Source organism: Lissotriton helveticus, chromosome 3_1, assembly GCF_964261635.1.
Source record: "Lissotriton helveticus chromosome 3_1, aLisHel1.1, whole genome shotgun sequence".
Classification (NCBI taxonomy): Eukaryota; Metazoa; Chordata; class Amphibia; order Caudata; family Salamandridae; genus Lissotriton; species Lissotriton helveticus.
Window position 1 is genome coordinate 1,021,025,706 of NC_136061.1, and position 27,415 is coordinate 1,021,053,120.

The following is a 27,415-nucleotide window of genomic DNA, read 5'->3' on the forward strand; positions in this document are numbered from 1 at the left end:
TCGCTCCATTGGGACAGAACGGACCCCGATACCTGGGAGTGCGACTGTACCAATCCCCGACGGACTTGTACGAAGGCAACCACCGCAAGGTGCCGTCTTTCTAATCATATTTCCTGGCTGCGCAACTTCAGTGGCTATCCCATTGGACAGCGGGGTGCCATATACTGGAAACTACAACAGAAACCTGCAAGATACCTCTCCCAGTCGTCAGACGCTTGTTATTGCCGGGTTCCAAACCGTCCTGCACCTACCCGCTCCAGATATCCATAGCACGTAAGTGTATGATGCGCATTCACCGACTCTCCAAGGACAAGCCGCTCTATTCCCCCCTACTACCGCTGGTGGGTCTTCCTAGAGGAGGACATCACTTCACCACCAGGAGTTTACAAACCTGGACCGACCATCACGTCACGGAGATAGCGGAGTTGATACAAGACGGACAACTGCGCACCCAAGGCCAAATGGTCGCATGGCCAATTCCTCATGCACAGGCAGCTCCTAGAGAACACACGACCGTTCTGGGACCTACGCGAAGGGGAACCGCCCACACACCTGGTGCTTCATACAATACTACAAATGGGATCCGGCAGGCATCTAGTAACGTGGCACTATAAAGCCATTAGAGAACTGACAAACATCTCCCTAGACGCCCTAAGACAGACCTGGGAGGATGACGTGGGTAGGGTGTTCCACGACGCTAAATGGAAACGCGCCCTGGAATACACAAAAAAAGTATCCAGTAACGCGAGATTTAAGAACATACAATTTAATATTCTCCACCGAGCTTACCTCACGCCAGATAAACTTCAACGATACTACCCGGACACACCATTTCTTTGCCCGCGTTGTAACCTGCCACCAGCACATTTTAAACACATATTCTGGGATTGCCCCTTCCTCAGCCAATACTGGAACACGGTACACCAGACCCTTTGTACGCTAGTCAACCTACCACAAATAGAATCTTGGAAAGCTTGTGCGTTGGGTATATATAACAGAAAGAAATCAGAGAAACTGCAATGGAAGTTCGCCTCCTTTGCCCTTCTACTAGCAAAAAGGGCTATCGCCATGCACTGGAGGGCCCCTTCGGGCCCCCCGGAAGCAGCCTGGATAGGTGCGGTGAATAAATGGGGGGCGGCAGAGGAGGAGCTGTTGAGAGACGAGGAAGTCAGGGGAATGCGAAAGCACCCCATCTCTCTAAAATGGGCACAGTTGCTCATACAGTTTAAACACGAGACGACCCCAGAAGACATCCCAGATCCATCTCCCCCACACACCCAGGCCTCCCCGCGGCACCCCGCTCAGTTACCAGATACCTGGGCCCCCCACGGGCAAGGCGGAGCAGTTCGACAATAGGCCCCTCTTGCAGCTTGGTCGCGATGACTCCGCAGGATGCCCCCCTTCTCCCCACTCCCCGGTTGGCCTCTTCGCTCATGGCTCTTGGCGCCCTCTGCGTGCCGCGCCCACTGGCCCCGACCGATGAGCCACACACGTCCCTCACCACATACTACACTAGGTAAAGTTTTCCCCACGGTTCCACGTTTTTCTTTTTAATTGCAGGCCGGTAGTTTTGAGACCGGCGCACCTTTCCCTCATCAGTATCTATCACGGGATTACAGATCGACGACGACACACACAGGGACGACACTCATACACGCCTCTACTGATACGCACACTCCGAACATGGAATCGAGGACATTGGCAAAATACACTCAAAACTTCACTTTACACACCAACGGACCCATCGGTTGCAGCAAAATCAGATGAGGTCGGAACTACTTGTCACGAGAAGACCACTACATGTATTTCTATCCATTGCTATGTAACCCTCTAATGTGTGTAATAATGAGTTAACATTTTCTGCCTTTCCCCCCCGGGGGGCGTAATATGAGAAACCTCAATAAAAAGATTTAAACAAAAAAAAAAACATTGATGCATCAAACCAACAGTAAAAGCACAACACCACCACATTATAACACAACAATACAACGTATTGCTAGGCTAATGCAATGGAACTATGCAGCAACAAAACTGCACTCAGAACAAAAACTGCAAAACACCAACAACATACAATACAGCACAATGAGATAATTACACCATAAGACCACATCATGCCAACGAAAGAACCCAACACAGCAACCACAATGCAATAATACACAACACACTAATACAGTAAAATAAAAAAATAGACAACAAAACAACACACTAATGTTGTATTTTGTGTTGTTGTGTAGGATGTGTTTTGCATTGTTATTCTGTTATTTTGCTGTGGTCTGTGTGTTACTGGGATGTGCTAATGTGCTACTGTGCTCTGTTATTGTGTTGTGTTGTTCATGTGGTGCATTCAGACTGGCTGTAGCGGTCATCATGCGTTTTCCCGGGAGGCTGGAAGGGTGGGGCCTTCTTAGATCTCGCCTAGTGACGCAGCGCATGCGCTGCTCGCCTTGGCACACCTATCGTCGTCAATTTCTCTGCCGAAGGGAGACAGGAGATGTGTAGACGTACGGATAGGAGATGTGCACTCCATACGCGTGCACATCTCCTGTCCCCGCGTAGGGCTGGTGTTTGAACTCAGCGCGTGCATGGCCCGCTTTCACTTTCCCTCCCTCCCTCCCCCGTCCTTCTAGCTAGTTTCAATGTTGGGCCCGTACGGACAGGAGATGTGCAATTTCTCTGCCGAAGGGGGACAGGAGATGTGCACTCCATACACGTGCACATTTCCTGTCCCTGCGTAGTGCTGGTGTTTGATTGAAATAGTCACTGAAATGCAAACTGAGATGGCATTTCTTGCAAAGCTAGAGACAAATCTATAGTTTATATAAATATCCAAAACATTTTGGTACCAATTATCTACCGCAGAAGCATGCTGAGTTCACCAGGATTTCAGCCTGTACTGTAAATAACAATCTTAGCCACTCGTGCATCAGTCCCCTGGGTTATTTCGTGATCCGCTTGAAGGCTGATGAATGCACCTGAGGGCTGCAGCGTCACTGGTCAATAATGCAAGCGAGGACAATGTTCCCTGCCCTTGGTTGGCACAAGGGACCCACAGTGGGGTGCAGTGGGTCCCTCACACCCCTGGGACTTGGTACAGCAGAACTTGCTGCATGAATCTGCAGGGTTTTTAAGCAGTTTTAAAGCACTATAGTAAAAAGTAACGCTACGGCTTGTTTTGGACTTTGTGTTTATACATTGCCTATGGGCTGCTCAGTCTGAAATACAACACACAAACTCCCGGGCTGCTGTCAGGGGTTAGCCGCCGCGCCTCGGCGAACCTGGGGCCTGCTTCTCCATAAACAAAGCTGCTCGCCTCTTTACGACACGTTTATTGCTACCCTGAGACTTTGTTTCCAGTCTTACAGGCGCAGCCAAATACGCAGCGATGCAGGATTTGTCTAACAGGTCGCTGCTCACTTGACAAGAAACTTTTTTTTTTGTTACTGACAATAAACAAGCACTGCTAGCGCCCAAAGGCAGAGTAAATGTTAATGTCCTGATTATTCACCTTGTAATCTTCAGTACTCCTAGTCCTGCTCACGCCACTATTGCTAGTCAAGCGAATCCACCTCCATGACCGACCTTTAACATGTGCGAGCTGGGCTCACGCCCAGGACGGCTGCTTCCAGAGGGGCGCTGGAACTTCCTGCAGTAGTCTCCCTATGATTTAGCTTCAAAGAAGTGGCCCAACGGCTACAGCGGTCGACTTAAAAGCTGGGGAACGGGTTTGAGTCTCGGCAGGGACGTCTAACATCCTGTGATTCTGGGCAAATCACTTAATCTCCCGTGCCTAGCAAAATGAATGGGTCCTTCTGTAATATAACTGGTGCTCATGTAACGCGCTCTGATTGATATCTTCAGGTCGAGTTCACGCTATATAAAACGGCCAAAAATATAAAAGGCTCTTTTCTGCTTTTTTTTTGTTTACATGGTGGTTCTTAATCTTGCCCCCTCACTAAAATGTTTAATACAAAGACAATTAAAAATGACAAATGGGGTGGGGGCCCTGTTCATCTCTTCTAGACAGGTTGATCGAGGAAATTTTGAAATGAAAGCCTTGCCCCCCTCCCGCCCAAAACTGGGTGTTATAAAGAAGCTGGCATTCCCAGCGTCTTCCTGACAAACCAAGCCTAGGTGAAGGCCTAAGTCTAATAGGCAGGTGGGTAGGTATAGAGTGGAATGAGTAAGTCTAGGAGTAGTGAAGCTTATTGGTAGTAATCAGGACATTATCTCTACCTCCCTCACCCTAGCCATTAGTAGCTAGCAATACCGAAGCAAAGTGGTCATCGTCTTTGACAAAAAAGACAATTCTACTTCCCAAATCTACAGCCAGTGATTTATTCGTGTGTCTGTATATCAAGAATTCCCTGAAGATTTACCAAAGGGATGGGACTAAAAACACCTCTACCAAAGTTCCTTTCATCAATTTCCAAACATTGAAGTCTTTAATGGTTTCCAAAGGTGGGAAGCGTAGTCCAGGTATCCAGCCTACAACATTTTGAAAGAGGAATCATTTGACGCTTAGCCCAAGAAGCTGGAAGACATCTTTCTGGTCGATCTACCATGAATGCTCTCTGGAATCTGTACATCTGCGTAGGAGTAAACCAGTGGAATTTTAGATCTAATCCATTAGCTTATTGTCAAAACAAGTGCTGAAGCTCTAAAAGTCCTAAACAGGTTATCAGTTCAAAAGGAACGTGAACAGTCAAGGTATTTTTTTATTAAACATATTTTATTAATTTTCTTGATATGGCCATTTACATCGACTTTGGTATACATTATATCGTTTCAGTACCAATAATCCAATAACATAAGACTTAACAGTGAAGGTAAATACTCAAGGTTCTCCTAAAATCGAAGGTGAGCAGGAAAGGAACCCGAAGGGAGAATTGCTGGAGGAGCAAAGGGCCTTCCTGATGGACACAACAAGTAGAAACCTTGAAAATAAATGCTCACCATTACCCAAGCGCCTTCAGAGTTTCATAAAAGCTATTATGGCTGCCCACTACACCTTCAGCACTGAAAGATAAACAATTGTGGGAAAAACACATTGCAAAGAAGCCATTATGGGAAACACACAAATTCTGAAAAACGTTCCAATGTTGCGCATATGAATTAAGCGTGGAAGGCTCACACAAATTCTGAATAGATTTGGGTAAATGAGGGGTTAATCCCTTATCGTGCAAGCCCCTCCTCTCTGGGTCCAAACAAACAATACTAATCTCTCTTGATCTGGAGTCTCCAGTGAACTAAGAAGAAAGGGAGATGCTGGAAATCTCAATGGAGGGCCCAGCTTTTGAGAGAGGAGGTAAGAAGGGCACCACTGATATCCTCAACCCTCTGTTCCTTCTGAAGCCTAGCTAACAGTTTGGAAATCGAAGGAATTGGAAGGATTGCATTATATAACATCTCCTGAGTTCTGCTCACTTTCAAGGCATATATGCCCATACCTGTGTGGAGAGGAATCTCAAGCAAAAATGAGGAACTTGTACATTGTCCTTGGTTGCAAAAAGGTATTTAAAGGGGGTCCTAAACGGCCTGCATATTTCTGACAGAACTAACTAATGGGATGAAGGAAACTCTGCTCAAGAGTTCTGCATGTGTATTGTTTATGCCTCATATATGGACTGGTTTCAAAGAACGCAGATGATGCTCTGCCCAAAGACCAAAATAATGCACTATTACACCCAAGGTTTTGATGTGAGACCCGCCCCCCTGGGTATTTCCTTAGGGACAGTCATCGCATTGTCGGATCTTATAAGCATAATGATGATCCACAATGTGAGTTTCCACGATCTTGACTGTTTTAAAAACAGTTGGCAACTCCTTTCTGTTGGAATTTTGTTGCAACTCCGCGAAGGACAAGCACGCCGAATCAATGATTCCTGAAGAGTGGCTCCCCACTCTAGTGAGTTGATGTGTGAAATCTTTGGACGGTCGGGATGCAGAGGTAAATCCTTTTGGAGGATCAAATAACAAATATGGAGGTTAAAATTGTATTTTGAGTTATACAAGATCTTTCACACCATTACAGTTTTTTACCTTGTAGTAGGATTTACATAGGCCTACTCCTTACAAGGTGCTTAAGCACTGTGTAGATTGGTAGCCAGCTGCCCTGTGGGATACTTCCAACAGAGATATTTGTCATACACATTGAGTAAACTATTTGTGATGCTGTTTATCACAAAGGTGTGACACAGTTCGTTAGTGGTTTTCCATGCAATTTTTCATGCAATATGTTATTTAGAGGTGTTATAAAATTGTAATGCAATCGGTCATACCATATATATCTTTCCCAGGTTATGCTATTTGTCATGTGGGCATTCATTTAAGTGAATGTGCATGCTGTTCTGTCGAGATTAATGTAGTGAGCAATCATGCAAGAACATAGCTACCATCTGAAAATAGTGGTCCCGGGGGAAGTCTATATACAGTAAACCAGAAGTGACAGAACCCCAGATTCTGATGATAGTTCTAAGCCACAAGGAAGTCCATTATGGAGTAAAACAAGCAGCAACAGAATCCTAGCCCCTGGTGGCGCATTATGCCTGCGTAATTTAAATTTCGCCCAGGCCTTGGTTCAGACAGCCAAGATAAGTGGTAAATGCAGTTTATAGGAGTGACAGAGGACAGCATTTGGCATGCACTGGTTAAGTGGAGAAGTGTGGCTCAATGGTTAGAGCAGGCAGACCTTGATGCAGAGCTCTGGCCAGGGACCAGGGTTCGATTCCCGCCTCGGCGGGTCTCCGGCTCATTAATTCCCCTGACTGGATATTCTCGCCTCAGTGCCTGTTCTGGTCATGGGTCCCACGCTGCAACTCTGGGCAATAGCTTGCTTAGTCTCCACAACGGCCCCAAAAGCGCTGGGATGCCTGGCTGACCTGGGGGGTGCCCAGGAGTGGACATTTCCCAGGAAAGCCAGGAAGGGTTCCTAAGCGGTATACGGACAGCGCCGGGACACCTCCGGTGGAGGTAGCTGTGCGCTTTACAAATTCCGACATTTACATTTACAGGCAACCTAATAAATGCCCAAAGGGTCCACCCAAGAGGCCCCTGTGGCGCTCACTGATTGCACGCTTCTGGGATCTATTCCAAATGCAGATGTACAGTACTTGGCTTGCAGTGATTGTAAGCAGCTAGATAATTAGCCAGGAGGTCCACCCGGGAGTGACAGAGGGAACAATTGGTTTATAAACCGATGTAACACAAGGGTGTTTATTGATAAAAAGGTTGTACATTACCAGGATGCTTCTTGTATGTCTTACATATGCTGGACAGTGTGTTTATATATTTAACGATTGATAGAGTGCTCAGTGGCACCAAGGGACGTCCCAGCTTTCTAAAGCATTTGCAATGCAATAGGTCTCGCATTTGCGAGAATTTAAGCTATTAACATTGTAAATTACAATGCCTTTTATTTATGTTTTAGAAACTAAAACATAAATGTACAATGCCAGTAGCTCAAACAAGCGTAAATGTGAGACCTATTTTACTTATAAAGTTTTATATAGCGCGAACTCTATTGCATTGCAAATGCTTGTTTCTTTGTTACTTAGGGTCGGTGTTGCAGCAGTGTTGCAATATCAGACCCCAATAACAAAAGCAGCAGTGCTTCAAACTTGCACCCGCCCTTCCCCCTCTCCCTCTCTCCCCCACCCCCAGTGAGGAGGGGCAGGTCCAACAAAATTGACAGGGCTGCTTTGGGTTCCCAGTCCGGCCCTGCCTTCAGTTTTCCTTTCAAGCTAGTGTTTACCAAAAATACACAAAGGCCTGGAACTACCAGAGGTTGCGTATTCACAGCACACTTTTGCAGCATTTGTCAGGGCTTTGAATCACTTGCCTCGTCAGGGGCCGTACACGCCTTTTATTTTTTTGTCCTCATATCATCTCCAATCAGTAATAAGGACCATTCTGGATTCTAGAGGCCCACGTGCTTAGAAATTGGACTCTCTTCTTCAAGCAGAATTACTGGGTTAGCTTAGGTACGACTCACTGCATAGCCCAACTGCTTTAAGAAGATGTAATCATTGGACAGGTCAATTTATTAAGTCTTCAACATATCCCAAAAGGCACCACCATCTTTTCTCTTATTTTTCCACCTATCAATATTGTCAAAAAAGGCCACCAAACTTTTCCAAGCATGCCAAGAAGGTGGGGAGGCTTGAGTTCATAGTTTCATATATATTTCCCTTCTCGTCATAAGCACTATATAAGTACATTTGCAATTTACAATTTACTTTGTGCCACATGAGCACCAGCACAAAACGTTAGGAAATAACCTAAAATACATGTTTTATAACCACGGCATCTTCGACATTAATTAGAAAGATGGTAGGAGCCATCTGCACCCCCTTCACGAGTAGAAAGAGGAAAGCAACACTGCTATCACTGCCGAGTACTATTCTCGGCCTGGCTTGCCCTGTGATGATATTTGCAGTAAATTACACCATTACTACAGATGCCTGGGCCATTCATTAATTTGCCCATAATAACATCAGCTTTGTGCGTAGATGCAGTCTTTCTTTCATTGATAATAACGTATAATTTCATTCAGTGTATTGTAAATAAGTACATGTACTGTGCACAGTATTGAGTATTCTGCTGTCATTCCTCGCTCTTTGTTTCAAACTAACTTTTCCCCATGTGTACTGTTTTGTAGCTGATGCCAACAGTGCCAGTACAATGGATTCTGCAATTATTGGAGGTAAGACAATGTGCTTTTTGCAATACATATAAACAATTATTGACGCAGGCAATGTTTTAGCTTGTTTATAGTCAATTGATTTTTGTATGTTGTTCACTGGATATTTTAATGTATATTCTGTTCATTAAGGCATTTCTAGACTTGAATGTATGTGTGTGTATGTGCAAGAGTAATGCTCGGTATCTTCAATATGTTTCTCATTTACTGCGTTTTACCTTAAAGCAGATACTCTGCTTCAATTTTGAGAATGCATTTCTCCTGAAGGTGGGTGGGGGCTTTATGTCTGAGGATGTAAAAAGCAGCATTGGGCTCTCACACATGGACATCGATTTAACAAACAGCCACGGTTGGCGGAAATGGCATCACACACCCTATGACCTCTATGTTATCACAGGAAGTGGCAACATATGAACTGTGAGCCAGAATCTGCCCACAAACTGATGTCATATGACCTTAACCCTAATGACATCAACCGTGCTTGTTACAATTTCAGTTTTTTACCACAGGGTGCTTTTCAGAGTTTGTAAATGCTCATGGATTATTAATTGCGCATTGGATTGGAAGTGTTGCTTGAATGGGAAATGTTGATTGAATTTGTTTTTTGTTTCTGCTCAATAGCACTGCTTGTGGTGATGCCATGTTAGGCCTGCACACTTCTGCCTGGGCTGGGAGAGTCAGTCTACCCGCCTCAACCATTTAATAATGAGACGCATGCAGGTGGCGCGCCAAAGGCAAGGCCGTCTGCGCCCATCCACACCCAGAATGCAACCAATGCCAGTCAGGCTGCCCAACTTTCTACAGACTTGGCAAGGAGAATGATCTTTAGCAAGGAGACCCTCCTAAAATTTCATCCGCCCATATGTGGTCACTCCCTCTTGTGTGTTTCAGAGGGATGTAGCTCCAATACCTACCTCATTTGTGGTTTCAAATTGCCTTTGAGCGCAGGATCTCAGAACCCAGGCAACAGAAGAACGGTTTAATTCAGCCCCATTCTATGTAAACAAGATTTTCCTAAAGGTCAGTTGAATTTAAAGACAAGTTGAAGATATGGTACATCTTTTACTCTTTGGTTAGAGACCAGTTGGTGAGGTGCATCAAGAGTACCCGTGTCCAAAAGAAGTTATTGTCTAAAAACCTGTCCTTATCCGATGCTGTTGCCATAGTAGAAGGTAAGGAGAACACTTCTTCGTGGGTAAAAGAGATGAAAAAAGAATTGAGAGGATAAAAAAGATGGTCAAGGAGATGTGAATGCTTTATTGGGTTCTGACCGTTCAGAGTCTTGTCACAATATAGCCAAGGTTTCACCTAAGGACAAGAATAAGGGTACTGAGAAGGACGCACGCATTGTATGTGGTCCTAACAAAGGATTTTCAACAAGACTAGTGCGTGAAGCTCATTTTCCTAACGCAGATTGTAATACTATTTGCAAAAGTGTGAGTGATTTTCAGAAACCAAAGTGTTTTAGGTGTGGAAGTTTCTCACACTTCTCTAATTGTTATGCCAGAGGGTCAGTGTGCAACAAATGTGGTGTCAAGGGGCATTATGCTCATTTTTGCAGATCCTCTGGGAAGACCCGTGTAATGGAAAGTGAGCCTGTAACTGTACGTACTGTTATCTTAAATGTCAAAGGAAGTGAGAGTGGTGTTGATGCAGGAAAAATAGTAATGCCAGAATGCGATATAGTGGTGGATTGACATGATTTTGAGGTGTTAGCTGGCTCTGGTTCACCTTTCACAATGATCGGCAACAAACAATGGGATGAGTGTGTGGGGTTGAACAGTGTGACACTTTTACCTCCCGACATTAATTCTGTCAGTTATGGGGGTACAAGGATCAATGTTTTTGGATATGTTGAGGCTGAGATACAATTCAAAGGCAGACATGCAGTTGGCAAAATCTACGTAGCTGAGAGAGGCGATAACCTATTGGGATGGAGGCACCCGCGGGATTTGGGTATCATGCTTAACCCAAGTGCAAGCGATCCTAGAGATAAAGTCATGTTAGTAGATTCTGAGAATCAGGATTATGAGTATTTTGATAAATTCTCTGATATTTTTTCCTGATGCCTTAGGTTGTCTCAAGGGCTTCCAACACCGCATCGTTCTAAAAGAAAAGGCTGTGCCCTGTGTGCATAAGGTGAGGAGACTGCCCAATATGATGGTGGAACCCTTGAAGGCTGAGCTCAAGAAACTATTGGATTTGGGGGTTATCGAGGAAATAGAGGCATCAGAGTGGCTCGCTGCCATTGTCCTGGCCCCCAAGGATGGTGGTGCCAACGTGAGGATGTGTGTGGACTTGAGGGGGCTGAACGAGTGGATCTGGGTTGATCGCCAACCTTTACCAAATATTTCAGAGTCTATTAGCATGCTCAAGGGAGCCCAAATCTTCAGTGTGTTAGACCTATCGTCAGCCTACCACCGGATCGTTATGCATAAAGATTCCAGACACTTTGCATCCTTTGTGTCACCTCTGGGAGCTTACCGCTTTCTGAGAATGCCTTTCGGCTTGGCTTCGGCTGCGCCGTACTTCCAGAGGGTCCTGAAAATGGTCTTTGGTGGGATGCCTAACATTCTGTTCTTCCAGGACGACATTTTGGTTTATGGGAAGAATGTAACAGAACATAGCGCTACTCTGATTTGTGTTTTGGAGAATTTGAAAGAAAAGGGACTTACTGTTAAAAAATAAATATGTTGCATCGGATTACGGTCTGTTATCTCCGGAGAGGGGATTCAGCCCAAAATGGAGCTCGCAGAGAGTTTCATGAAAGCTCCTACTCCCAAAGACAAGGATCAAGTGAGATCCTTCTTAGGACTCGCTGAGTTCTTTTCTAAGTTTGTGTCCGGATTTGCAAGTGTTGCTGAGCCCATCAGGGCTTTGCTTAAGAAAGGTGTACAGTTCTCATGGTCTGATGAGTGCCAAGAAGCCTTTGACAGCATCAAGAGTGAGATTGGGAGGATGCCCACTCTGGGGCACTTTGACGTCAAGTGCAAAGCAATCCTGACCACTGACGCCAGCCTTAAGGGATTGGGGGCTGTGCTCTCCCAGATTGTTGGTGATGAAGAGAGGGTGGTTGCCTTTGCCTCCAGGGCACTCAGAGAGGCAAAAGCAAATCACTCCTGTATTGAGAGAGAGGACCTGAGTGTGTTTTGGGCTGTACATCACTTTAAGTTCTATCTCTGGGGTGTCCCTTTTCTGGTCAGAAATGATCATCGCCCACTAGGGCAGGTTTTCTCATGTTGCCACAGTGAGCACATCACACCCGGCTCAAGCACTGGAATGAAGGTCTTCAGGAATTTAATTTCTGTGTACAATATATACCTGGCCCAAGCAACAAATTTGCTGATTGCCTTTCCCGGTTGCCTTTAGAGGGTAAGCCGAATGATGTCGAAACTGAGAGTGTGAACTTGGCTGCAGAGCCAGCACTATCCAATGGAGACTGGTTGGAAAGCATGAGGAAGGACAAAGTGCTTTCATCCCTCAAATTGTTGGTAACTCAGGGGTGGCCTGACTACAAAACTTTGGATCATGAAATGAAATCTTACTGGTCTATGAGATATGATTTATCGTTTTATTGTGAAAACATCATGAGGTGGGACAGAGTAGTTCCTCCCATTGATTTCAGGAGTAAGATAATTAACCTTGCTCACGAAGGTCATTTGGGGAGAAGTATCACAAAAGCTAGAGTGAGGGAGAGATACTGGTGGCCGGGTATGGACTACATGACTGAAGATGTAGTCAAGGACTGTGTGTCCTGTGCCTCCATCGATGTGTCCTGTGCCTCCATCGACAAGACTCACGTCACCAACCATGTGCTCTTGTCTCCCGTTGAGGTCCCGGATGCTGTGTGGACAAAGTTAGGTCTGGATGTTATTGGTCCCTTTGAGCTTATGCCCACCCATGAAAGATTTGTCCTCTTATTGGTGGATTATACCTCTAAGTGGGTTGTAACGAAATGTGTGTCTGTTGCTAATACTAAGACTGTGATTGAGTTTCTCAGAGATGTTTTTGTTTCTGAAGGATTGCCCAGGTTTTTAGTCATGGACAATGGGGTACAATTTGTGTCCCAGGAAATGTGTATTTTCCTCAAAGATCTCAACATAGTCCATCGGAAGACGGCTCTGTATTCACCACAAGGCAATGGTTTAACCGAAAGGATGAGTAGAGTGGTGAAGAGCTGTGCCCAACGCGCACTAGAGTTAAGGTTTTCCTTTGGCAGTCTCTTAAGGGAAACATGGTGGGCACACCGCACTGCCCCTAACGTGGCCACGCGGAGTTCCCCTTTTGAAGCGTTGAGGGGAAGAAAAGCTTCTTCTAAATTGAACCCATCTTGGTTGCCTGCATGTAACAATATGGGGATTTTTCTTGAGGCAAGACGTTCCAGAATTTCTAACTATCAGCATAATTACAAGTTGAGTTTTGATTCCAAGATGCGTGTGAGAAGTAAAAAGTGGTATCTTGGTGATCAAGTCCTGGTAAAGAATCCCAGACATACCTGCAAAGGAAATTCAAGCTTCATGGGTCCATATACCATTGTTGCCATCAGAAAAAATATTGTGAAAGTTAACACTGGTTGCATGTGGAGCATGTCCCGTCTGGTCAGGTATACTGGCAAATCTTTAAATGCTCATGCACCTGTCTCTTCAGATGGTCAGGACCCTTGGAGTAAGAATACCCGTGATGGAGTGGCTGGCAATTCTGATGGTAGATGTAGGAATCTGCGTACAAGACTGAAGGATTATGATTTGTACTAACACCTTACTTTTCTTCGCAGGTTGTTATACCTATTACTTTGTTTTTTCTTTCTTGCTATTTAATATGTTATCTTTATCCTTGTTTCTTTTATCAGCTTTGCTCTTCTCCTTTATTGTGGGGGAGATGTGTTTTAATTTATGGTTGTGGAACTTTGCCCATGTCATGGAATGCAGGGATGCATGGCATTTCATGAATCTGGCGTTTTGCAGTCAAGTGGGTGCTGATGTTGTGGAATAAACCCTCCTCCACCAACCTGTGTCAAGGAGCTTTATTTGGTGAAGTACAACTTTACACTCTCCTCCACAATGAAAGCAAAAAACCATAAATATAAAAAGCTAGAGAGGGAATGGCAACGTACCTTTGACGCGGAGGGCAAGCTTGCTTATAAATCCGCCCTTAGGAAAGATATCAAGAAAGCAGAAGCTTGTACATTCTCCACACAAATTGCAGAAGCAGACAATGTGCCCACAACTGTTTTCAAAATTGTAAATTCTTTCCTAAATCCCGATGCTAGTAAACAACCCACCGCGTCATCTCAGCAGCTTGTTGACAACTTGTCGCCCTTTTTTCATGAAAATGTTGATAAAATGTATTCTAAGTTTATAAATTCTAAGAACTCTGATTCTTCTAAGTCTCTGCCTGTACCAGTTTCTCAGTATAATGCTAGCTATCTGTGAGAAGATGTATCTAACTAATTCAGAAATGATCATTCAAAAAGTTAAATCTGGTCCCCCATTGGACGTTTGTCTAAACTTGCAGATTAACTCTCTATTTAATCTGTCACTAGTCTCTGGCTCTGTTCCCACAAGCTGGAAAAGTCACTAGTTTTGCCACTTTTAATAAATGCTAATCTTGACCCACTAAACCTTGGCAACTATAGACCCATCTCTTTACTCCCTGCCTTAGAGAAAATGTTAAAGTCTTTGGTCAACTGTCAGATTACTAGGTTTATCATAAACACTAAGGGCCAGATGTAGGTAATCCCATTTTACCCACTCTAAAATACCGAATCATACCGATTCGGTATTTTAGAATTGGAAAATGGGATGTAGGTAATTTTTCGGTAAAAAATACCGAATATAGACCCATAGGAATGAATGTCAATTACTGAATCGGTAAATACCAATTCGGTAAAAGGGGGAAAACATTGAAGGGTGGCAGGGTGTCACTTTGACACCCTGTTGCAGAGGCCCATAGGAATGAATGTCAATTACCGAATTGGTAAATACCGATTCGGTAAAGGGGGAAAACATTGAAGGGTAGCAGGGTGTCACTTTGACTCCCTGTTGCACCCCTCAATTGTGTATACATACATGCCCTAAGGGCATGTATGTCTGCAACATGGCACTGAAGCAATTTGCATTAAATTGCTTTTTGTTTTTTTTCGTTATTTACCACCAACTTGTAGTTGGTGGTAAATAACGAATCCTAACATGGGATAAGCACTCATTTAAGTGCTCCCTACATTAGGAATTCAGTAATTTACCGAATCGGTATTTAAGAAATCGGTAATTTACCGATTCCTTAAGTTACCGATTCGGTAAATTACCGAATCCTTATTTTCGGCCCCTACATCAGAAAAGCCTATTACTGGTCGTTAACGGCCGAAATTAGTTAATTTCGGCCGTTACCGACCGGTAATAGCCTTCCTACATCTGGCCCCAGTTCTCTACATCCATCGCAATTTGGCTTTCATGCTGGTTTCAGTACAGAACCAGCCTTTTAGAGGTAACAGATTTTCTTAAAACTAGGTTCGTTCTTGGAAAATAATCGATAGTAATACTGCTTGACCTGTCTGCCGCTTTCAATATGGTGTCTCACAACATCTTACTGCAGCGGTTGCAAAAGGCTGACATAGTCAGCACTGTCTGGAATTGGATCAAATCCTTTCCTTCCGACAGAAAAAAAGCAGTTTACTTACCTCATTATACTCCTTCCGATAGGGAAGTGAACTGTGGTGCCCCGCAAGGATCGGCCCTTAGCTCATGCTCTATTTAACATTCATATGGACCCCCCTCTCCTCCATTGTACAGGTCTGGGGCTTTATTGTTGTGTCCTATGCAGATGACTGACTTTCAGCTGATGTATGCTTTCAACCATCTGGATGACTCAATTTCAGCTAACCTCCATGGCTGCTTTCTGGCAGTGACTGAGTGGATGCAAATAGCTTCCTCTGCCTCAACTCTGACAACTCTGAGATACTCGTTTTTGGCACCCCTTCTTCTATTGATATGACCAGAATATGGCCTAATGAGCTGGGCAAACCTCCTCCCACACTTGTTGCGAAAGAACTTGAGGTGAAAATGGACACAGCCAGACATATGGATAGGACTCCCTCTCTCCCTACTAGGCAGGATATCGATAATGAAAATGGTGGTCCTGCCCAGGCTACTGTATTTATTCATGAACATACCAATGGTCTTACCAAAGTCACCCCAGGCTTACAGTACTGATGAAAGTAGGACTGGCATCTCTAGTTGTTAGTAGTTTTTAAATAGAAAGATGTGATTGAAAATTTGCTGATAGAAAACACAAGTCTTAATATTGCAAGATCCAAAGCTGACCCTTGGAACAACGCTGCCTGGCCTTCGGGATGTGGGCAGAAAGGCTGTGTGCAAATCCTTGAATGATATGCTACTTTAAATGGCGGTGTAAGACAAGATACTTTTCTTTTGTATGCTCTGTTGATATCACAATAAAAAAAATTATTTAAAAAAAAATGGACACAGCCCTTTCATATAAACCCAGGTTAAGTCGACTGCCGTTGTCTGTTTTTCTTTACTAAGATCTTTGAGAAAAACCTTAACATTTCTGCCAGAAAATACTCTGAAAGATATTGTCCATGCTCTAATTACATCAAGATTGGACTACGCCAATGTCTTTTTCCTTAGAGCACCACAGGAGCTGATCAATAGACTACAATGGGTTCAAAATTTGGCTGCTCAACTTGTATCGAACATTCCTAAGCAAAAACTGATTTGGCAAGGTCCGATACCACTACATTGGCTACCAATCAGGCAAAGAATAAAGTTCATAACCCTCATGATCACCTACAGGGTTTTACATCAGATGAGCCCAGCCTAGATCCAGAATAAGATTAAAAAGTATCGGCCCTCTAGGACCCTTTACTGTGCGAGTCAAGGGTTTTTGTGTATTCCTAAGTTGAAAAAGCAAGGTCCTGGCGTTAGATCCTTCTCTTATCTGGCTCTCAGTTTATGGAATTCAATTCCAGAACATCCTAGGTGTATCCCCAAAGAGTCCACTTTCAAGGTACTTCTGAAGACACAGGCCTTCCTTTCCTTTTAGAGATCCTTCTGTGGCTAGGGACTTGCTTCCCTTCATTAGCTTAGCACAGGGAGGCTCCGGTTGGAGCAGTTTGTTGCGCTTCACAAACTTGTTTCATTCATTCATTGCTGAAGTTCCATAATAGCGGCCTGATTCGTATCAAAACACAGCATAATAAAGGTACTATTACGATGTCAGGCGGCACTGTCTCGTGTGAGAACCGACCGAGCATAGGTCGGTGGTTCCGCACACCTTATTATGAGGCTACTGCACATGGTACGGCCGCAAACTCCCATTTCTCAATGGGAGCTTGTGCTGTGAGTGGTAACCGCCTGCAGCACAAGCTCCCAATGAGAAACGGAAGTTTTTACACATCCTTGCACCTTGTGGCAGACATTGTGACAGACCAGGGATGAGAAGAGGGGCACCATAGTGCTTCCTAGGGCTTCAACCCAAGTGCCAGGGGAGATGAGGGCCCTACTAGGGGACCCCAAAGTCACTTCTGACTGCAGTTCCATGTCTGAAAGGCGGAAAAGTCCTTCCTAAAGGGATTATGTTGCCTTTCTGACTGGCCGACAGGCTCCTTGAGCCCGTTGGAACCCATTCGGTTCCCCAGCCGGTTTACACTCCAACCGCTGACATTATAATTCAGCGGTCGGAATGTAAACCTACCTTGCAGGTCGGAAAGCCTCCAACGAGCGGTAGGAGGTTTTCCGGCCTACATCGTAATCAGGCCCTAAATGTTTATTTTATACTCCACCTTTCGTTTTAATTAGGTGGTGATATGATTGTGATGGGGAAGATTACTAATTTCTTTTTGTATTGCATGAAAGATTATGTGTTTTTTAAAGAGGAGGATATAGTGCCACAAACAAAGAAACACTGTAAAACCACAAACTGTCATGATTTAATGGTTCTCGGAGTGTAAACCTGACTGAGAAACGCACTGATAAATCATAGGGGAGGCAAAAAAAGAAATAAAAAAAACTGTTGTAGTTATGTCCACCATTTTTTATCAATATGGACCATGGGGTCTAGTCACAAAGGTAAATGTAGTAATAATATAAGTTTACAACCAAATGTATCCCACTCATGCCTGCTAGTAATTCATAAAGGGATATTTGGCAGGCGTAAGCGATTTTTTTGCATGTGGAGATCTCTCACACAAGTGAAGAATTATCTGCACTAGTAAATCAAGTAAATCCCACTCAGTTGGTGATATTCCTGGTTGATCCAAGCAGCGGCACCTTTCCCTTTAAGGCAGAGGAGCATCGCTCCACTGCTCTCGCAGCAGTGAATTAATGAAAAATAAAATGATAATAATGCAGGTTATTATAATTTGTTTTAACTCACTTACTTGGGCGGGCCAAGGTCATCCTGATGGACTGCTGCAATAAGGAGGAGGACTGGTAGCATTGCTGCAAGTGCGCATGCCGGTTTGGCCACACCGGCATGCGCACTTAGATCTCTCCACTCAAGCTGTGCTGTACAGCTGGGTGGAGAACAGGCACTGGGGCGTAGTCCCTAAGGAAGCACCGAATCAGCATGTTCAGACCAATTCACACCCTGCTCTCATGCTGGGCAATACTGGCATTACAGCAATGTCTGGATTGACGTAGGGGAGCCTGTGGGCTGCTGGGAGTCGAGGTGCAGAAGAGCAAAGAGACAGCAGGTAAGCAATTTTTTTTATATTCTTCTTTCCACGCTGCCCACCACTTTAATGACTCAACAGTTGCTACTGGTTCCAAGGCGTTATTTGTCTTATAATTTTGTAAACGCACTCAAACTAGTGCCTTTGTGGGCTTTCACAAAGTCCTATCCTTCCTCTTTTCACCCTGAGGAGGGGCATATTTGTACAACATCCAAGTGCTGACATAAATCTCTCTCCAGTGTTGGAAGTGGAATGACTCGGAGAATCAGGAAGACCGAAATGGGCGGGCGGGCTTTTTCTCATCTAGCCCCTGCCCACTGGAACAGATTGCCTGATGAGATCCGAGCGTGTTCCAAGTTGGTGCAATTTAAGAATCTTCTTAAAACCTGGCTGTTTTAATGAGCACTCCCTAATTATGTCGTCTGCTACCCAGGAGCCGAGAGATCCCCTTGGGGATGATTTGTTGCGCATTACAAATAATAAATAATAATAATAATGAAAATTCACTAAATATATTGAGGGATGTAGGAGAAGATGATTTCTTGATATGGAAAAATATTTTACCATCAGACAAAAAAGAAACAAAAATAATGTGCATTTGAACAGCGAAATCCATTCCCCCTGTGTGGTGTTCTCTGCCACAGGAATACGACACAGAGGAAGGGGATTCCAAACTTGGAAATCAAGTAATTTCCAAAAGAAATCAGCATGGCTACGTGCACCAGGCACAGTTTTGCAGGTGGACGCCAATAAGAATTAATGAACCTCTAATAGTAGTAAAACCACACTCAGACATAGATTTAAAAATCTACTTCTGAGTGTAATTTGACCTCTTTTTTCTATGTTGACCCCTGTACACTGAATATGAACTATGCTATCAAGTAAGCAATAATAGCATCTATTTTCAAATGTAATCATGTGCACGATGACCAGAGACAAAAGTAATTGTGTTCCACTGAATGCAGACCAGTCGCTCTGAAAAATCAAGATGGAACATGTTTCTGAAATGTTAGAATTGAGAAATTGCATAATCTTTGCTTTGAAATCGCAGTATCGGCTGATGGCATCTTTTACTACCATTTTGCTTCCCTGTGTTGTGCCAATTTTATACACAAGTCAGTATTGCTTTCAGTTCGGAGATATTCATCCTCACTTTTGAGTTTGGCGCTGCTAAGCGAGGATTCTCAAATGACTGGAAGTTAAGATTTCTTGTATATTTTTTATAGCCTTTTAGCACTTTTCTCAGGTGCAGGATGTGCAACTGTTAATCTGAGTTTCTGTCAAATGTATTATCATTTGAAAAAATGTCTGAAGAAAATCTCTAAAAAGTCATGCAAATTGGGGAGTAGTTGACAGTAGATGCTCAATGCTATAAAGGGGGCAAGCTCTACCTTTGCATGGCAATACTGCGCTTTTCAGACTTCATTTGGCATAGAACTGTTTCGTCTTACCTCTGACTGTCATATCTGAGGTGACATGTCACTGTTCTACAGCTATAAAGGAGGTCAAAAAGTTGTTAAAATTCGAAAATGGGCTTGCTCTATCATACTGATGGAGAAGGAATCCTCCTGATCAATTTCGTGAAATTCATTGTTATCATTAATGGCCATAGGTTTAGCAGTTTAAAGAATTTGTCACTAATAAGGTCCCAAATATGATTCATTGTCACAAGTGCTGCCCAGCCAATACCTGATTCCCTCCTATGTCACAGGGAAGGCAGGGAAACTCTTCTCTACCTGCCAACAACCTGGCCAATCCCCGGAGAACCACCCCATCCTACATTTGAGAACCACCCCATCCTGCATAGTTCTCCCAGTTCCATTTGCCACCTGCTGGGAGTAGGTGTTAATAGGAGAGGATTTTGCCACAGAATGAAGAATCTACAGGTCTAACAGGCCCAGTAATTCCAGGTGACTTTATACAATAGTTGAAGCTGAGGGCTGAGACTTGTAGGAACTTCCTCCAAACAAGTATTTATTATAGGATGTTGAGTAACTTACAAGGTGACGATTTCCATGGTGAGAAACCAACTAACGCAACCCGGATACTTTTCAAACCCCAACCCTGGCCTGACATCTGAAGCTATGAACAGTATGTGAAATAAAAAGATGTTAGACAGAGAAAGGTTGAGCCATCAAGAAACAATGTCAATGTGTAATATACCGGAGAAAAGTTTATGAACGGCCCTCCTTGAACCATACAGTTTGCGGTACAGATAGGACTATTGTAGGAGAAACATTCAGCTCATCCAATCTTGCTCAAGAAGCGACAGCACAGCGCATCACTACTAACCAAGCCCTTGAACCATTGACACTTGGAGAAGAAGGAAGTACCCAAAGAAAGAAAGCCCAGTGGCTTGTAGTGACTACGGTTGAGCTGATAGGCTTGACTGAAACATCCAGAAATATAAAGGTAATTTAATGACTCTAAACTCAGACTTGAATGAACCAGGTCTAAGTTGTGCAGAAAATACATTTTTATTCCGAATTTTCAACGTTGAATATAAGTATTAAGTAGATTAAATGGATAATATTTTCCTTGTGATTGAGAGGAAGGAATCAAGTTGAAAGATATTTTTAATATATCTTATTTCAAAACAATATACACATGGAGTATAAGATATGCAGAGATTTTCCACGCATAAGGTTAGTAATACGCTACACATCCCAGAATTTATACTTCTGGATCAGGTACATTAATTTATGAATGTCGACGGAGAAGAAAATATCCTTGGTTGGCAGGAAGTGCATGCCTTGCCCTTTGTATTTCTTAGAAAATATGCAATCAGTAAACGATAATGAATGCAATATTTTTCAGCAGTTAGGATCATAGCAGAGGCTTTTGACTTCATACTGACATTAATTTTTTCACTGATAGGTGTCATTGCTGCAGTGGTGGTGGTTGTACTCTGTCTCCTGATCGTGCTACTGCGTTACATGTACCGGCACAAGGGAAGCTATCGCACCAACGAGGCAAAGGGCACAGAGTTTGCAGAGACTGCGGATGCTGCGTTGAAAAATGATCCTTCTCTCCAGGAAGGCTTGACCGATAGCAAAAAGGAGTATTTTATTTAACCACAAAAATAACTTTTAGAGACATAAAACACAGGAAACATCCTTCTAGCCCTTTATGCTCTCTTTAATAGTTGAAGCTTGTGTGCATTTGAAATTGAACATGGAGCAATAGTAGAGTATCTATTATATGTAAAGAACCCAAGAAGTAAGGTAGTCCTTCAAATACTTCCTCCTGAGTGTCATATCTGTGTGCGTGGAGCAGTTCTATCCCATTCGTGATGAGTGTCCTGCCCCATGTGTGAAAATACCTGCTTTTCCAGATTTTCCAACAACACACTGAATTGAGGGTGAGATAACATCAAAAGAAACACTGTTGGCAACATTTTAAAACAAAATAAATGACCAATAATCTACACCAAAATACAGAAAATGCAGAATCTGGCCATTCAGAGCTCAAAGTACACAATCTACACAACTGAACAGCTTCTTCAATGGGCGTATTACAGTGCATGATGAGATACTCAAAGCAACAGGAAAAAGTCCATCCTTCTCAAAGCAGTGGCACAATGTTTGATGGTCTTTTAAGCATGATTGATTTTAGTTTTTAGTTTTTTATATTTTCTGCAAAGAAGTGTACTTCATATTAAAGAAAGAAACTCCTCTGGGGTGATAGTATGAGTTTGAGATTTGTTCTATTTAAGGTATACATTAATTTAAAATTGTGAGTGTATTTTGCAACTAACTTTAAAAGCTGTGTCTATAGCAGAGAGATAAGAACCCAATTGGTTTCGGGTGTACTTTTGTACAACTGTCCTCAACAATGTCCATGCTTGCTGTTCATTACGCTGTATCACCGCTTCTATCATTGATGTAAGTCACCCGATCGATTTTGTTTGTTGCGATGTTCATGTTTTTTAAAAGAAGCGTTATAAGAACGAAACAGTTAATGCAAATGCTTAAATAAATATTTGTGAAGTAGGACCTGCTGAAGCTATAGCAACTAGCATTACCCTCCCTGTTACCATGTACTTTGCATATTTTGTCTTTGATACTTTCCTGCTAAATACCATCCACTATGTCCATCGTTATCGGTGGGATGTTTTATGTATTGTAAAGTATTGGAAATACTTTTAAACTGGTGCATTTCATTATACTGCTATTTGCTTGAAATCTGATGGCTAGCGCTACACTTTATGCTGCATTGGAAGTGTTTTTTAGAATGGAATCCAAGGACGGACTTACAATATTATATTTAGAAGGGTAAAGTAAACGTTTTTGGTTACCTTCAACTCATTAACTTTGTTAAAACCTGCATATGTTGCTTAACAAATAAAAACAACAATTACTGCCAGGAGAGGGGCACAAAGACACAGATCCAAATTCTCAGAGAACCATATTTTTCCGAAGTTAGGAATCATCAGTGGAATGTTATCCGTCTTATTCTGATGTGTCAATTTTCTGATACATGGCTATTCATTAGTAAGTGAATATATACGAAAAGAGAAATTACTAAGATTGATTAATTAGTAATGTATGTATGTATATGGTATTTCTATAGCACGACCCTAGCCAAACGTCTGCAGAGCTCTGTACATGGTCAAGAATGAGCATAAACTCAGCGAGTACTAGGAGAGGTAGCTGGTTTTAGGATTCTTTAGGGAAATGTGTCTCCAACTCCTGCCGAAATTAGAGCAGTGTTAGGGTGGTCCTAAAGGGTACACGGATGTTGTCTCAGATCCTGACTGCATAGATGAAAAAAGCCAGTTTGCCTTGTTTCTTCTTTTTTAAATTATTTAGTTTGCATTTTGATGGGGTTCTGGCTAGGGATATGCAGAGACCACAAGAGATGGTGAGCTTTTATGCAAGATAAGCTTGGATGCTGGTCGTAATGACTTTGTAAAGATGCAGCTGGTTTTGAAGATGGTGCAGGCTGGTGAGGGGAGCCAATGGAGTTCTGTCAGGATGGTTTTAATCTGCGATATAAGAAAAGTGTAAACACTCACCCAGCCTATTCTAATGTTTAGGAAAAGGGACTTAAATCATTCACTTGTTTATGATGTTCATTTTCTTTATGTTTGTTTGTAGAGAATGACTTTCTCACCAGAACATGCAGCAGTTGTATGTTATTACTCTGCACAGGAAGTATCCAAAAATGATAGTCCTGGTGGAAATTGCAATCAATATGTAACACATCTTCCACTTTGAATCACTTCTTAACAGTGGCGGATAGTGAGGTTTGGGAGTGGTGAAGATGAGGTGGGGGTGGGAGGGGACCTCAGACAGCCAGACTGGCAAAATAACCAAGATTTAAGCTCACACTGCTGCCCCTCTTTTAGCACATGTGACCTAACGGCTGAAGCTGCAAGACTTGGAAACGTGAGTCCCTGCTTAACTCAACTTCCTGTGATTCTGGGCAAATCACGAAATCTCCAGATGCCTAAAAAAACCTGACTTGTGAAATGTAATCTGGAGCCCATATAAAATGCTCTTATGGCCTTGGTCCAAGTTTGCGCAATATAAAATAAAATAAATAAATAAAATAGCAGCAGAACCTGACTGTCGCCGGGGTTGAGAAAAACTAATAATTGCTGAGGAAAATGCGGTCCACCCTAAGGCACATCTACAAACAGCCATAACACATGCAAGTGTTCGTAGTACGAAATGCTTGCCCAGTAGGCAGTTCTGTTACATTTGTGTTGACAACCAATGATAGATGTTCTGGGTTTTTTTTTGGTTTTTTTTTGATGTTCTGGGGTTTCAGGAGAATAATGAGTCAGCCTGAGTCTGGATGCTACATCATGGGCCAATGTCTCTAAAACTGTGCCATATGTACTCCCTCCGTAATACTTATGGCTCCAAAAAGAAATCTAAAAAGGTTTAGAACCGACACAACAAACATACAGACCCTCAAAGTGAGAAGTCTACAGTCACATGTTATGAAAGCGGACTTTCTTGATCCAATATTTTGATACTGTCTGACTATGCACGGGTGAGGGAACCAGGGCTTCATGCTTATCTGGACTATTTCGGTATGAACGGGCAGGGGGAGTCAATAAGCTTTGCTTCCCCATTAAAGTGAAATCTATTTTAAAAATACACTACCTGATTTATGAACTTCTTGTTTTCTTTCTTTCTCTCTCCCACTATTTGTTATACTACCTGAATTCAGAACACTTTACCACTTTTACAGCTCAAATGCTGAAAAATGCGTGTCTAACCGAGAAATGTGACTGCAGGCAAAGTACAGTTTAACAGCGAGCAATTTCAAACCCTAAAATCTTCAAAGCCTGGTCTCGGGCTCGTCTAGGCTGAGTAGTTTTATATGCCTATCTGGATTCAGTCCCTAGGTACTGTGAGCGGGTGTGAGAGGGGGAGAAAAAATACAGAGAGCTAAGGTTAGACAGAGAGAGAGAGAAACAAAGATGGGACGAAAGAGACCAGGGGAGTGGCAGAGAAAGAGGGGGCGAGATAGAGAGTACAAGAAGAAGAAGGGGAAAAAATACCACTTCTTCCACCAACAGCGTCTCTCCTCCTGCTTCTCTGGTGAGTCCTGGAACCAAGAAGCACCCAGGCTCCCCATAGCCAGTCACTACGCTCCAATGCAGCATTGTGATTGGTCTGAGAGCGCCCTGGATCGGCGCTCAGATGGGTACTGGGGGCCTGGGCATGTTCCTCACCAGGCTGTGTAATGCAGTCTGGTGGGGAACATGCAAAGTGCACATGACTGTTTGGCCGGGCCAAGTCGGCCATGAAAGCAGTCATGTGCACTTGTAGTGTGCAAACCACACCTCCCCCTGTGCTTCCAGCCCCACCCTACTCTAACCCAGCCACTAACCTGCAAAAAATAAAATGTTAATAACCTTGTTATTATCATTTTATTTTTCCTGCTCAAAGAGCAGTGGTGCGACGCTCCTTCGCCTTAGCAGAAGAGCCGCCTCTGCTCCTTAATAGATCATTCTCATGGGGAAAGTAAGCTGCATGAGAAAAGAAGATGAATTCCAAACGAAACACAATATCGTGAATACTAGTAGAAACACAATATTCAGACTTAAATCATGACTTGCAAGCCACAAAAGCACAGAATTCCGGAATATCATTTTCTTTTTTATTTGCTTTTCAAATTATCAATAATTTGGCGTAAATGCATTTTACTTATTTGAGTAAAATTGCTATCTGTCAGCATCCATGACAAATATTGATCTCGCCTAAAGGGTGAAGGGATGTGATGGTAAATAGAGGGCTAGGTTTCATCTGTAAGGACTGGGTTCTATAAACATTACTTCTCAGGTGTGCTGGGAATCCTTTGTGCTTTATGAAGCTTGTAGTGTATATATGTGAAACATGTTATTTAGCATTTCAAACCTCATGTTGAATGTAATTTACAAAAGTAACTACATGTGTTAGAATATGAAAACATAGATTGAATAAACACAGACTATAAAAAATATAGACTCAAGCATATCAATTTGCTAAGTATTTACCATATTTTTAATATACGTTTATTGAGGTTAAAATACTTGTAAGACACAAATATTAAACAGACAATACAGTTTTACTAACAACAAAAAATACTGAGGTTGACTCTGCAGTATATTCCTACCAACCTACTTTAAAAGTCGATGACTCTTCTCAATAGTGATATTTCTGTGTGAGCTAACACTACATTACAAATCATGCCGGTAGTTTATCTCTCAGGTGCATTACATTTTGCATAAATAAATGCCACACAGTAAGGATCGTCCATGAATGCAAAGTCTCTGAAATCCATTATCATTATCATTCTCCCATATTATGCTGAGACTAGGATACTACAGTAGGTTGGAAATGAGTTTGGTTGGATTTAGGATTTTAGAATAGGCAAAGACATGTAGGAAGATATATAAGTATATTCCTTTTTTGCCAGTTTGTGTCGGGTTCACATTTTTTTAAAGCATATTTTTGGGTGTAGAAAACGTACCTGCCAAGCATCCTTTTGGCATCCTCATATGTGCACCATTAAGTAACTAAGTTCCAGCTATTTAGGCTACTCTAAGTTTGGGCCACCCAACCACTATCAGCCTAGTGGTCAGGAAAGCATACAATACAAAAGATACCTATGGTTCTCTGTGTCCTCAGTCCCAAAAGTGGACGCAATCTACTAGGATCGTTCCTCCCAAGTGAGGAATGCAAGCGAAGCCAACTGTGATATGGATTGCACAGCAGACAGAGGTTCACAGTGCTTACTATGTGAATAGTATGAAACCATTGTGTAATCATGATAATAGGGCCTGTATGTCAGCAGCAAGGAGAAGCCCAGCGAGAAACAAACACTTTTGAAGATCTACCAGATAAGCCTAACAGAAACTGTGTGAAGTTTGCGTTGGCCCCAGGAGTAGAGTTATCATACATTGGTGTGATGTTAGTGTATGCTATATGACTGCTATCATACAGATGATGTAGTCATATCTTTGGTTTATTAGCATTATATCCCAGAATGCTTTCATAATATGCAAGGGTCTGCCATCATATTTTAACAAAAATGAGAGCATGTGCTGCCTCCCACACCTAACTAGCGACTCCAGCCTGCATTGCTGAAATATCCTCCATTCTGAGCTTCTTTGGGATGCAAGATTGAGGACTACTTTGACCAAAGCACTGGTACCGCCTCTTCTAAATTTATAGAATGAGATGCCTTCGAGGTGACAATGTGGGGACATTGTCTAACCATACAAAGAAATATGAGTTAAATAATTATACAGACATTACTAAGTTAGAACGAACAAACCCTCCTAGACCTGGAGACTCGGTGGCTAGTGATCCTGGGGCTGCTGGGGAGCTGGCAGAAGCGCGGAGTGAACATGTCACACTGTTAGAAATATTGGGCTGCCTTACTTATGCTGCAAATCCGTCTCACAAGCATGCCACGGCTGACAGAGGTGGACGGCTCTTGGCCTGGCTTATCTGGCAAGATCAACTTTAGCAGCCCATAGTGGCATTATGCTCTGAAACAGGTTCCATCCTCTATACACAACA

The 27,415-nt window shown here is 43.0% G+C and overlaps 1 protein-coding gene across 1 annotated transcript in view; it reads left to right on the forward strand.

Moving 5' to 3' along the window:
- Positions 1-22,554, forward strand: part of LOC144823213 (glycophorin-C-like) — a 110,817-nt gene extending 88,263 nt beyond the window's left edge. The window contains exons 2-3 of the mRNA XM_078681539.1: positions 8,657-8,701; positions 21,267-22,554. Coding sequence (XP_078537665.1) covers positions 8,657-8,701; positions 21,267-21,463 — 242 coding nt within the window. The 3' untranslated portion in view covers positions 21,464-22,554. The remainder of the gene's footprint in view (positions 1-8,656; positions 8,702-21,266) is intronic.
- The last annotated feature ends 4,861 nt before the right edge of the window (positions 22,555-27,415 follow it).